We start from the raw sequence: 14,166 nt of genomic DNA on the forward strand, positions 1-14,166 counted from the left end.
AAATAAAGCCAAGTATGTCTCCGAAAAAGCAGTAAGCCAAATAACACATGTTGAGCACTTTCTCGAAGCCTCTGTCTGTTCTGGCTTCTTAGTCTCAAGCAGTAACACAATACTTCTGGTGCATTAAGCAACAGACTGTGCTTAATTTCCAGGACTATATATATATATATAAAAAACAAACAAACAAAAAAACAAACCCATGGCTAACAATTTCAGTGTATATCTTCCAAGGCTCTTTGTAAATAAGCACAACAATTATGATTCAAACTACGTCCTGCAGTTGTGCTAACATCCTCCAAAATTAAAAAAAGCGTAGTGAAGATTAAAAGAAGGCAACTGGGACCCTGCTCGATAAAACCAAAAATGGGTCTATCCTTCAACGGATGCTCAAAGAGCAAATCTCTAAATTATCCAGCCACAGTTACATAACTTTACAGAAAGATCTGTAAGGAATTTTACCAAGGAAAATTATCTCCTCTCCTCTGCCAAAACAAACTCATGCAACTAAAAATGCGTAATTTGAGTAAACTCACAGTCAGTCAGATCCCCTAAACTGACAGAAGTTACACTTTTCTCAGTTCTAATTACTAAATTGTTAGCACATTCAAAACCCGAAGCAGTTTTCTTTGAAAGAAAACTTTCATTCTACAGAATGTAATTCTGTGTTTCCACAATTCCAGTAGCGAAACACTCTTGTAATTTCTTAAATCATGTTAACTGTCAGGAATCTTCCAGATGAACACTTGAATAGTTCAGTACAGTATAGAAACAACTTCCAGTATCTCTGTGCTGAAAAACCTTGACTAACATGGGGTTTTGAGGGACCAATATTTAAAAAAGGAAAGCCACTTCTATAAGATTGATACTGATGAGCAGGGATTCATGCTGATTCAGTAGTTCTGCTGCAGCAATAATTACTCCACTCTTCCAGATTGCTCCATAGAATAATTATGACATAGCAGAGCCACATTTCTGGAAGTCCTGCCATAAACAATTAGTTATTACACTATTCATTTTCATGAACCTTATTCTAATAGTGGTTAGGGACACAGCAGCCCCCTCTCATCTGTGATAAAGCTTGAAAATAGCAGAGCTAGTACTTTAATGAGACCCATTCCCACTTTGATAGAGTTTACTGAGATCTACTTTCAAGATGCTTTTTTTCCGCCCATGTTTTCCATCTTGTGATAACAGTATTTACATTTCCAGATCTATGTACCCATTGTTACACCACAGATTTTATTTTTTTTGCATATTTATTTAGAAATACACATATATATATATGGAGTCAATCTGCCTTAAGAATAGCGTGTTTCTTAAGTTTACTCTCATTTTTTATACTAAAGGGATTAACACCAGCCTGTACAAGAGGCAGCGACGTTTGGCATTTTTACATAAATTCATTTCAGCATTACAGTAAGAGTCATTCAGTCACAAGAGCTAGCCCCTCTGGTTTCTGAAGGTTTCCTCTCCCTTTAAAATAAGAACGTACTGTACTTCAAACCTTACGTGAATGCGTGATGTGAGAAACTGATACTACAAAATCAAGACTTTAACTTTTATGTAGCTAATTCAAATCAGTGGATGGAATGAAGGAAGTGAAGCTTTCCAGTTAAATTGCAGTACTTAAACGTGAAGAATCACTTTTGTCCTGTTGAACAACGTAAGGAGCAGACATAAAACTGGCTGTTGTAACATTCACCAAACACCACAGAAATGCTGAGCTTCCTCTAAATATAAGCCCCCTACAAAGTCTTAATGCTCAAACATTGAAGAACAAATGAGAAAGTTTCTGCCACTGGTTTTATCCATAAAAAAGAAGAATTTTTATGTTGCATGTCTTTATCCGAAGTAAACTTATGCAAGTTTACTTATGCAAAGTAAACTTATCAAGAGGTATCTCAAAACACCCCTGTGCACTATTGCTGGACTTTCCTTATCTAGTATTCCAACATATATTTAACGCTAGAAACTCAGAAATGGTATTACTTCTACTCTCCCCTCAAAGAAAATGAATGGAAAGAGGTCCTTGCCAGTCCAAAGTTTAGTCCTCATTTCATCTTTTTCAACCTTATATAATCACCTTTGAAGTACTGATACAATGAACATCCTCACATTTACTCATACATATATATGAGCTCATACAACTTTGACTGCCTCAAATTTTCACATAGTACTCAGTATTACAGACACATAGCTAAATGTTTATTACTTGCTTTTAGCATGAACCACATAGGATTTTAAGACACTTGCATTGTTATCACAATATTTCTTCCCTTACGTACATATTTACCATTGTTAGACCACTAATGCAACTCTATTCAGTGTTTTTTTAAAAGGTTGGCACCATATAAAACAGTCTTACAAAGCTAGCAGGTGACAAAGGTGACACTTATTAACAATGGAAAACTGTAGCAAGAAATTATTTCTGATTTGTATCATAAAAATCAGCACACAGAGTTCCCTGCAATTTACTGTCTGGATGCTCACAAAAATTACTGGAAATAAAAAAGCTACTTTGTCAACTATACTTGCCTGACAGTTATCATTTAGTACCACTCAAAGACGTGTACTTTGATGCCTAATAAGAAAGTGACTTATCCTCTCAACTGCTAAAATGCTGTGCAGTTGGTAGTCATCACTTTCCCCTCCCAAAACATATGCACTTCTACAGTTCTAGAGTTCACAAAAAGTATCGTAACACCAATTTGGTGGGTTAGAAGGTAAAAATGTGTGTACTGTAATTTAAACTCTATAGTAGAAATACCAATTATTTCTTGTGCAGGTAGGATTTAAGTGTCTCATACAGATCATGGCTAAAATATAGATATAAAAAAATACCTAATTTAAAGCAAACTTTTTTCTGCATTTCCAAGAGCAGTGACACAAAATCAGTACCTATCAGCAGTAACGAAGCTTTGAGCAAGTCTTTGTTTTATTGCCATCTACTGGCACTCTGGCAAAGTACAGACTAAAACATGCTCTCCTATACTCAGTCATGTATCACTTAGGATTTTCGTCTTCCAACAGTGATTCAGAAAAAAAATCCCGTACTAGTTTTCTTATAAGAAAGTATTAGATAATAAACATGTTGTAAGACCAAAAATTACTGTAGGTAAAGGGAAACATTAATGACACTTCCAATTCCCAAGTTAACCAATGGCAGCTGTAGTAAGAGACTGGCTTCCTGAAGAAATCTTTAAGTCAGATCAAACATAATCTTCTAATTTCAAATAAACGTTTTGGTTTGGGTTTTGTTTGTTGGTTTCAGTTCAGAAATACCAGATAATTCTTCCAGCTTTTAAACTTGGCCTGAAATCTTTGCCAGTGTTATGATACAGTAAGTATGACACTGTCTAGTTGCTCACAAATTATTTTGATGTGCATGGGAGACTTCAAATCTGTTACTGCACTAGGCAGGAGTGCTGGGATTCAATGCTAGATATGTAGAACACACATGACAGCAACGAGGAAGCAGAAGATACTGATAAAAGAGTGGTCCTTCTTTGATCTCCCTTCAGAAACAGAAAAGAGTTTAAGGGCATAATCAGTAAGAGCATGTATCAACTCCTATCAGGACTTACAAAAGCACCTTTGCCTGAGTAAAGCAGCATATGGTAGGTTTTTGCTTACCTAATGCTTAGATAGTATGACCAAGGTAATCTATTTACAGTCAATTCTGCAATTTACACATCCTGCAATTTACTGTATTTTCTCTATCCATATTTAACATGCTTCCAAGAGACTTCCAAGACACAGAAATAATTAAACTGTATCTCCATTTTATACGTGAAACAACTAAAGCATACATTAAGTGGCTTCTCTAAGTCTACTCCGCCAGTAACAGAACAAAACTCACTATTTCCAAATGCCAGCCTCAGGTGGTAACACACCCCTACTTCAAACAAACTAAAAAAAACCAACCCAGAACTAAGCCAAAAACTTGAAAGAAACAACAAACCATCAACCAAACCAAGAAACCCTTCTGCAGTCTTTTACCTGGATGCAAAAAAGTCTTTTTCTACTCTATTTTCACCTTCCTTCTAACTTTTACAGCTCCAAACTTCATATTTCAAGCATCTTAATGGTGTTTTACTGGTTATGAACGTGTGATGTCCCTTTCTTTTTAAATCCTTAACTCTGTCCCAGAAACAGAACACCCACTCATATACTTCTACAGGCTTCATTCTTGTCAAGAGCTGTCCACCGCACTCAGCAGGATTTAATACTAGCTGTACAAAAGCACTTTTACCAAACACCCACATTTCCAACAAGTTTTCAAAACTTTTAGTAGCAATTAGGTCTCTGTGTCTCTAAACAAATGTGTAACTTGTTTCAGTCTTGTCAACGTGAAAGGTTAAAACATCATCCATCAGTCCTCCCCCAGTTAACACATTTTAATATAGCTTTCTGATCTTCCTTGAATAGCACTTTGTAAAGTATTTGCCTGCGGGACACTGACATTTAGTAGGAAAGAAGATATAGGTCCCTGTCATCCCTCTATTTTCAGGGCTTGAAGTGACATGATGAAGTGGCAGTAAAATTATTTTCCTCACAAGGGGCACACAAAGACTGACAGCACATCCCCAACTCCTCCTCATGTCTAATGGGAATGGTCCCAATTCCTTTACTAATAGAAAAATACCACAGATTTCCCCAGTTTCTTCACTTAGACAATCTTCTCTAAGCAGATGTTGGGGGATGAAATCATTCAGAAGAGGTTTCCTTCCAAAGACAAAACAGGAGCAACCCATATTACCATGAAACTAACCAACTGCACAGAAATTCTCTACGTTAACTTATGCAGATTTTTACTGAAACCCAAGGAAGACACCCCACCCCAGTTAATACAGGTGTATATTCTTGCCATAGGAAAAAATAAGCATATTCCCTGAAGTATTCTGTTACTGTAGTATCTGAAGATTGTAACTGGATTACAAGAACATGATGTGCAATCATGAGAAACTGAATGCTCTAACAGCAACACAAAGAAACATTCACTTAAACCTTTTTGTGGCTAAAGAAGAGGAAGGAAAACGAGAAAAATGTATGTTTTTATTAGCACTCATTATGGTAATAATGGACAGGCACATGTTTGGTCCTCAGCCTAGAAAGCATAAAACTTCCAAAAGGTTGTTAAACAAAACAGCGTATCTTCACCTTGAACTACACAAAGCAAAATAAAGATGTGCAATACTGAAAAACTGAAGAATCAGCTGGCTATTCCTAGAAAGGAATAAAATTGAACGGAAACCTGAAAGTAGGATCTGTCCTCCTCTCAAAATAGTACATACTTTCTAAATACCAAAGAAACATGCATCTTGATTAGAGCTTATTGTTGAGACTAAAACATTAATACACGCTGCTCATAAAATTCCTTTCTAAAAGATACTGCCAGTCAGTTTTGCAGTTCATGATGGAGATGCTGTCAAAACATCATGAAAGACCACAACAAATACTTAAGACTGGTAATGGAGTTTGGTCAAGCTAGATTAGGTAAAACTGAAGAGTAAAGATAGCTGCGTTCTCAAGTTCTTGTTTTCTTAGTGGCATCATTACTCTTACTAGTATTTTAGTGAAATGCATGCACCTCCCCACCAAGTAGGCAGCTATGATAATGACTACTATTATTCCTTGTCCCACCAGACATACTTTACGTTGGCATAACCATACTTCACCATTTCTACCTTTGCTAAGTGTCCCTTGCGCGCATTGCCAAAAACACAGTAGAGCGTTACTCTCCCTTGTGCTGGGTGAACAGATTACAACCCCACATTTTCTTGGTTTTCTCTCTTTTTAAATTAGGACCACGAATTTCCTAAGATTTTTTTTTTTACTTTTTTTCCCCCAACTGGTATTTCCTACACATTGAAAATATTTTTAATATTTACCAAAACTCAATTTTCCAGTTTAGATGAATTTACTAATAAGGATCCTTAGAAATGGTAAGCATTTCCAAATCAACAGGTAGAAAAATAACTTTCAACTGTTTTCTGTATTAAAATAGTAACTTTGCGTTTTTTTGTTGTTTTGGGTTGTGTTTGGTTTTTTGGGGGGGTTGTTTGTTGTTTTGTTTTTGGGGTTTCTTTTGGGGTTTTCTCCCCCTTAAATTTCTGCATTTCCCCCTGCCATGATTTTTGATTCATGTTGATCAAAGAACTCTGAAAGAAAAGTTAAGTTCCTGTATGTTCTCTAAAAACTGGCAGTTTGAAAACAGGGAGAGACCATAACTACTGTCTCCACAAGAGAAAGGCGAGCAGAATTCAACTATTACTCTTCACGTTCTTGGGTCAATCCATCAGCACTCATACATACTACTACCAAGCCAGCCAGCACAGAAGCAGCTCTGCTCTGGAGAGTTCACGCTCTCTTCCAGGACAGGATGCTGCAAGAGAAGACTCTTGGAGGTGAGAGCACAGGCAGAAAAAGAAAAGCAGGTAGCAGGCAAATCAGGAGCAAAGAGACTTCAACGAGCAAAGGACACAAATCCGGAAGAAATGAGGCTTTGCTTTCCACAGGAGGCATTATTTAAATGAGAATCACACTGTGTTTGATAGCGTTGTTCACTGGGATTGTGCTGTGGTTGACAGCAAGTAACTATGTTCAAGAAAGAAAAATGAATTTGACAAATGTACTTGACATTTAAAGGCTCCTAGAGTTAAGCCTATTACTACAGGGAGAAAAGAAGATGCAGCACATGCCCAAGGCATCCTCTCTTGCAAATTAAGAACTCTAGTTTATGTAATTATAAAACATGATTCTATGGTTACAAAAATTCTTGTAACTAAACCTTAATCTTCAATCCTGCAATAATTTTGTGTCACTTGTAACTTTTCCATTGATAACTATTTATAGATAGAAATGATCTTATAAAACATGTTAAAATAATAATCTTAGCAGTAAAGAAATTCTCAAAATACTTAATACTTTAAGCTTGTGTAAAATACAGCAAAGATTTCTTAAATTTCTTAAACAAATGTGGTTCTATGATCATTACACTAACATGTTTTAATAGTATCACTGTATGTCCCACCACTCTTGCGTGGAACAAAGGGTGAATTAAATCTAATATATATGGCATATATGCCTTTTTGAAGTTCTTAACTTCTATTATTCTTCAACACTAAAAATGTATACTTCCTCGATTCATCTATATTAATGGCATTCTCTGAAGTACGCAGAGGTTACATGTTTACAAATTGCTTGCCAACTCATAGTATTCTTCACCCCAGTATGGATTAAAACTGCTACTACAAAAAGTAACTTGATTCCTATCAATTCCCATTACTACAATGTGAGAATCAAAGTCTCCTTAGACTAAAGCTCTGCCTCTCACATAAATAATGATACAAAGGTGTCCTAAAAATCATACAGAAAGATAATTTATTCTATAGTATTAGCTACTCCTAGTTACCTGACAAAGGAATATTAGATTATCTGACTTATCTGTGCATTAAAATAAATCCATACTGCATGATAAATTTGACCTTAATTCTGTGACACAGATCTGACTATATGGGGATAAATTACAAAACTGATGTAGTATTTTTATTCATACCCAAAATATATATAGACGTGGAGATTTTATCTTAGAATATATTCATGTAAAGTGATTTTAATACTAGTTGTCATCCAGTTAAGGAAAAAACATGGTGCTCGTAAAACTAGCAAGTTCACATTAGTGAAAAAGACTGCTACAGGATTACATTACAGTTACACTTTAAGAAGAATATGTTTAAGGCACTTACAGCAAGGTGCACCAGACCCTATTCTAGCAAGGCACATGCAGTAACTTTATAGAGAACTGGTTTAATCCAATTCATTAGGCAGAAACATTTGTGACAGAGTTAAATACAAAATACCACAGGAAATGCCACAGATGTTTTTCTTTCTCATATCCATATAACATTAAAAGTGCACCCAAAACCATTAACAGTATTACTATGAATTGTCAATTATATATTAAATCTGATTGCATGATACTACACAGTCCTCTGTCCCCAAGGCCTCTGCAACAATACAGCCCACAGCAGGTAAGAATTCACAAGACTGTGTTTTAAGAGATGTATTAAAATATTTCATTTTAATCTGTCTTCAGTTTAAATGTCAGTACAGCTACTATGATTTTTAATATTATAAAGTAATAAATGAGATAAAAGATGTATGAAAATATCTATCTACTGAACAAATATGCAAGGTCCTAACTCTTGCAGCTGAATGCCTATAGGCAAGTGCTCATGCATAATTCTTGTACTTCAGTGAGCTTACCTACAAGGCCTATGTGGTTCCTATAAAGCTAACCACAGTTTACAGGATCCTAGAAATGCACTGTATACTGCACTATATGCACATGAAAACTCAATTCCCCAATTACAGTTTCATCTAGAACTCAGAGCTAAGTGTTAAACAAAAAAATTTCCCCTCGTGCAACCTAACACCTGCCAAACACTGCAAATCTCCAAAGACAGGAAGAGAGGAAGAACAAAAAAAAAAAAAGGGGGGCACTAAATGGAACACTGGGCAAAGGGGGAAATGTACTGAGAAAAAAACATTGCATAACATAGAAAATTAAAGTAAGCTACTGCACTATAAGAAAGAATTAAACTATAAAAAGACATAGTACAGAGATATGGGAAACTCCTGAGGAAAGATATATGCAAAACACTAAGCACAGCATATAAAATTAAGCAGTGTAAAAAGATTTAAATCAACAAATTCAGTTTTGATGAAAATATCTCAAGACAAAACACAAAGGTTTCTGAGCTAGAACATAAGCACATTTCTCAAATACGCACAATACACAAAAATTCAAATTATGTGTACAGTAACAAAAAAATTAACAATACTTTACAATCTCCCAGATCAGCCTGTTATCTACGTGATGGTCTATATTGCAATAAAATTTCTGATTAGAGATCTCAGACGTGTCTTTGTAGGAGAGATCTACTTTATTAAAGAGGTCATGGATCATCCATCATTTCAGCTTTCTCTCTGAATAATAATATTCCATAATTTGCTTCCTGTGATGATTATTTTTCCCATTATATCATCCCATTTACCCAGAAATACTAATGTATGAATGTTGTTTAAACATGACAGCATTCAAAAAGCAAAAAGTTCATACAAAAATACCACAATATACATTTAGTTGTTTTTCTTATCGGAAGCCTTATTAACAGCTGTTGAAAGCTTCAGTATAGTCATACCTTACCAATGTTACAAAAATTTCTTGGAGAGTGAAAATCAGGTATACGAATGTGTATGTCATCAAGCTATGTAATGTAACAAGAAATAATGGAAGTTTACAGACATATTAAATTGCTTCTACAACACAAAGGAATGTAGCTTTTTTTTTTCTGCTGTGGAACATCTAAAGAATGATACTAATGCCTTCTTTGAGAACCCTGCCTCTTCAACCTAGCCAAGATGCTAATGTCTCTCTGAATTTGCTTTTAAAAGAGAGTAGAAATATAAACCGGAGAAAATTTCCATAAAGACAAGTTAAATCACAGACTGATGAAGCACAGAAAACCAAAGCTGTGTACCATTTGATGATCTGATGAGCAGAAGATCAGCATATTTTGCACAGCCAGAAACAGATCACAGGCAAAGCAAATAGCCTTTTCCTGACAGATGGGAACCCTGAAATTCCTTGCATCTGACTAATCGGAGAAAATATTTCTGCTAAAACCTTTTTCATTTTAACATTTCAGACAATAAGCACCAAATGAGATTAAACAAAGGTATAATTAAGACACTATTCAAGAACTGTACCATGTAAATTATGAGTATCCTCTAATGAACCTTGGTATTTTTAAAATTTAAAAAGGCTGTAGTACACTCTGATTTGATTAACTCTTGAACTATGAAGTTTGAGATAAAGGACAAGTGCACTCAAATATCAAAATACAGACATAAGTTCTTTGGAAGGATCCTATTACCATGAGGAACCATGAGAATACTAGATTTATTTTCTTCCAAAAAAAAAACTACTACAAAGTAAGACTGCCCATAATTTTCCAATTATATAGATACACACACTACCTTCGGGAGCACGCTTCCCTTCTGAGGAGTAGAAATTATTCTTTCTTGATCTAGAAGAGAATTCTAGCTTTGACTTTTTTTGGCACCAATAATCAGTAAGACGTAAGATAGGATAAAAATAATAGTAATTATTTCTCGAATTCTGCATTCATGCAGCAAGTTACCAAGTCCTAGTTGCGATTTCAGAAGTTTCCCAGCAAACTCTCACAAACAGGCTAGTAACTTTCAGAGCAAATGTGTATATTCAAAACCTAACACTAGTTCCTGAAATTCTTCAAGAACAATTCAGATGTGCATTCAACAATAAGAACAGAAGAGAAAAAAAAAAAACCAAACCCCAAAACCTGATTTGTGGGGTTTTTTACAGTATTTACATTCAATTGCAGAATTTGGTTTTTAAAAACTATGCATTTCAGACATGTTTAATTTGCAATAAGTAAAAATTCAGGCTACTTCTAAAAATCTGGTATGACCTTTATCATTCTTTCCTTAACAAATACCAACTCCCCACATCCCCCCAAAGATAGATCACTAATCTTTGTAGTCACATAACTAGTGAAGTCATGCTACACACAGATACAAAACCATCTAGAAAGCATCAGAAGACAAATCTATTTTTCCTATTTATAATTAAGGAAACAGCAATTTTCTCCCTGTCTACTAGAAAAAGTGTGCACACACTTCAGGCTCATGGCTGAAGCTGCAGATATTTGATCATTATTTTGAAATCACAGTTTGTTGGAACCATGCTCTAACTCACGATTTTCTCCAATTAAAATAATTTATTCATATCCAATACTGAACCAAATTTCATTCTAAAAATAATGCTACTCTAATACAAAAAAAAACCCCCAAAAAAACGCCAACAGCCAAACTTCTGACGGATTAAACAATCATCTCTGCCTTGTGCCCCATATCCATTAAAATTGTGCTGGCATCATATACAGAAATTACTAGCAGTGGTTAAACTCTTCATATGCAGCAAACTGAAGATCATCTGTATTTGACCTTTCAGTACTCAGAACAAATTGTAAAGCATCTATTAAACTGCAAAATGCAGAGGTCAAAACAGCATTACAAAGACTCTGCAATAGAAACTGTAGCCCCATTTATCATTTGAAGAAAAGTTTTCTCCATGTAAGCTTTCTTCACTGAGAAAATTGCCCTTTTCTCTCAAGAATCTTTTTCACAGTTACCACAAACACATGATTACAACAGTTCTACTTACAGACATTTAGATGATAAAATATAAAAACCAAGTTAGTGCCCTCTTCTAATAATGAACATTTAGATATTTACATTTGATGAATATAAACAGCAATGTAGACAAAATTTACTCTGGAGAAAGTTCTCAAATTGCTGCATTTGATCAGTTTATCTTCCTTAACACAATAATGTTACATCTTTCCCATTACACTCTGAAAATAGGTATCTAAACTTAAATTCTATGAAAAACAGGACAATAATTTTGTAAACTGTATGTGCTGTGCCTCTTGGACATGCTGAAAAATACTAAGGTTGCCAATTCCTTTGGTTTTGTTTCCAGCTACTTTTTTTTTTTTTTTTTTGAGAAAAGAGGTAACAGATGTGTTTAAAAAAAAAATGTTCTGGCTAAAGAATTCATATTGCTAGAAATGTATAAACCACATTGCTGTACCATACTGCATATTAAATAGAGTTTAATTTTGTTTGAGGTAGAAACAAGGAAGAAAAATGAAGACTGTAGAGTATGAAAATTATAAAGCACTTAAGTTTTCATGAAAGTACTTTACATACTTATTAATTTATATATTCTTGGTAAGAAACAAAAGCAGAATTCATGGTTACCATAGTTACACATACTCTTTGTTGTGTTTCAATGCCACATGATCTGATTCAAAGTAATAAACATCAGGCTCTTCCTCATCATCCTCTGCAGTGTGGATGTTGGCACTCTCTTTGACAGATGGTACATATCCAGCAACAAGCCTAGCCTCAGAAAGTGGCTTTCTTAGTCCATCATTTCCATGATCTCCCGTATTACCATTTCTCTCTTTTTCATTCTGTTTAATTTCTTCAGACTTTTGGGGAGATCCATTGATACTATTAATACCTACAGGTACATTCTTTTCAGTGGGACTAAGATTATTTTCCTCAACCTGTCCGTTTTCTCTACAAGGAGAGTTATTTTTAGTAGGGCTACTTCTGGCAGGGGTAGCCCTTCGTGGTGAAGTTCTCAATGTGTATCTGTGTTCTTGAAGTTCTGACATGGATGTCACTGGAGCTGAAACACAGTCCAGCACTGAAGAATGTGGTTCAGGTTCACCTGAGATCGATGCGCTGTCATGATGAGTATTCGGGTTGCTATTGGTGTTGTCAGCACACTGCTCCTTAGAGGCACTACTATCTCCTACAACATCTACCTCCTCCTCCGAATCCCTTAACAAAGATGACTGGATTTCAGAAAAGGACCCTGTAGCTGGCTCATACGCCTGAGTAGCATGCTCCTCAGGCAAGCAGTCATTTATTATTTTGTGGTCCTCTAACTTTACCTGTTCTTGAGAGTTTGTGCAAGGCACATAATGGTCTACAACACTGTCCTCCTTGCTGCTATTAAGCAACAATGAAGAATGGGCAAATGAGTTTCCGTTTTCTGCTACTATTTTGTCCTTGGGCGTACAGGAACCAGCACTGTTTTGCTTGGTGTTCCCATCAAGCTGACAGTCATCACAGTTAAGAGAATTTGAGTCTCTCTCACCAACTCCATTGACAGTCTGATAGCCGCCGATCTCATCAACTATTGCAGAATTATTAAATCCTTCTGCACAGACATTCACCTTTTTAACTTCCCTTTTGTCACAATCATCCAATATAAGACATCGGCAAGCTCGCTTAGTCCCTGTGGAGACTGCATCATTGTCCGACACTAAGCTTTTATGCTCCAATGATTCCTTCTCTGTTTTAGCAGGCAAGTCTTCTTCTGAACTGTTGGGTGCCTCTGAACGTAGACAGCGCTTAATTCTTTTCAAAACCGGTGAAACAGGTTCTGCTTGTTTTTTCTCACAATTTTCCACAGTTTGTTTATCAACATTATCCTTTTCGGAAGTAGACAGCCCTCTCTTTCTAGGGCTCACCCATGACTCCCGAGCACTCTGTTGTTTCAAATCAGTAGTTCTTCCACCGTTACTTCCCTTCTGAGTTTGCACAGACTCTGGCCTCTTCTTTGGTGACCTTGACCGTATTTGAGGATGAGGTGAAACTTCCTCTGGATGAGCAATACTACGGTTTCTTAATGTTCTACCACAAAAGTTTTCATCCAAACCATTTAAACCCACTGTAGATCTTGTAACACGAGTAGATCGAGAAGCAGCCATACTATGGCAAGTCCCTAAAGTATGTTCATCATGCTCCACTCATTGGGAAACCTTCAAAAAATGTAAACAAAACAATCAGAAAAAAAATACTTAAAAAACACCTACAGACAGAGCAAATCTGAATACATTGTCACAAACGTACCTAACGTAAAATGGAATATGCCTATGCAATGCATTAATACCACTTCTTTCTGTGGTATTTCTTTAGGGCATTAAAAAGGTTTTCCATCTAAGCTACAGAGTAGCTGACTTGGTATTTGCGGTTGTTCTGGCTTAGTACTTGTATGTGAATGTTGTGCATAGTTACACCTTAGGTAAAAGTGGAATGTTCCAGTTAGGCTCCAGTTACTAAAATACACTATTTTTACGTATTGTACATGTGATATAATGTATTAGTATTATTATTTAAGTTTGTCTGGTCAAATGAGAGGTATCAAATCACATCCTCCATATCCCACAGTTTCCAGTTACCTGGTTTCACACACAAAGTAGGAAACCATTAAAATCGTATTTACCCGCTCACTTGATGCTTAAAACAAAAACAAATCACTCAAATAACAAAACAGAACTGCAATTCTAATTTAACAGGGCACTAAAAAATAAATAAATCACAACAGTAAAGAATAGTTACAGACATTAATAGTAAAAATTAAATTTAAAAAAAAAAAACGCCTGAATTGGAATCATAAAATCATTCAAGCTGGAAAGGACTCTGAGAGGCAATTTAGTCCAACCTCCTGCTTGAATGAGCACGAAGACTAAATTCACA

At 35.6% G+C, this 14,166-nt stretch overlaps 1 protein-coding gene across 1 annotated transcript in view; it reads right to left on the reverse strand.

The window, feature by feature from the left end:
• Positions 1-13,397, reverse strand: part of ZZZ3 (zinc finger, ZZ-type containing 3) — a 33,760-nt gene extending 20,363 nt beyond the window's left edge. Inside the window, exon 1 of the mRNA XM_010015452.1 lies at positions 11,887-13,397. Coding sequence (XP_010013754.1) covers positions 11,887-13,397 — 1,511 coding nt within the window. The remainder of the gene's footprint in view (positions 1-11,886) is intronic.
• Positions 13,398-14,166: the final 769 nt, after the last annotated feature.

This window comes from Nestor notabilis, unplaced genomic scaffold (genome assembly GCF_000696875.1).
Source record: "Nestor notabilis isolate BGI_N333 unplaced genomic scaffold, ASM69687v1 scaffold7295, whole genome shotgun sequence".
Classification (NCBI taxonomy): domain Eukaryota; kingdom Metazoa; phylum Chordata; class Aves; order Psittaciformes; family Psittacidae; genus Nestor; species Nestor notabilis.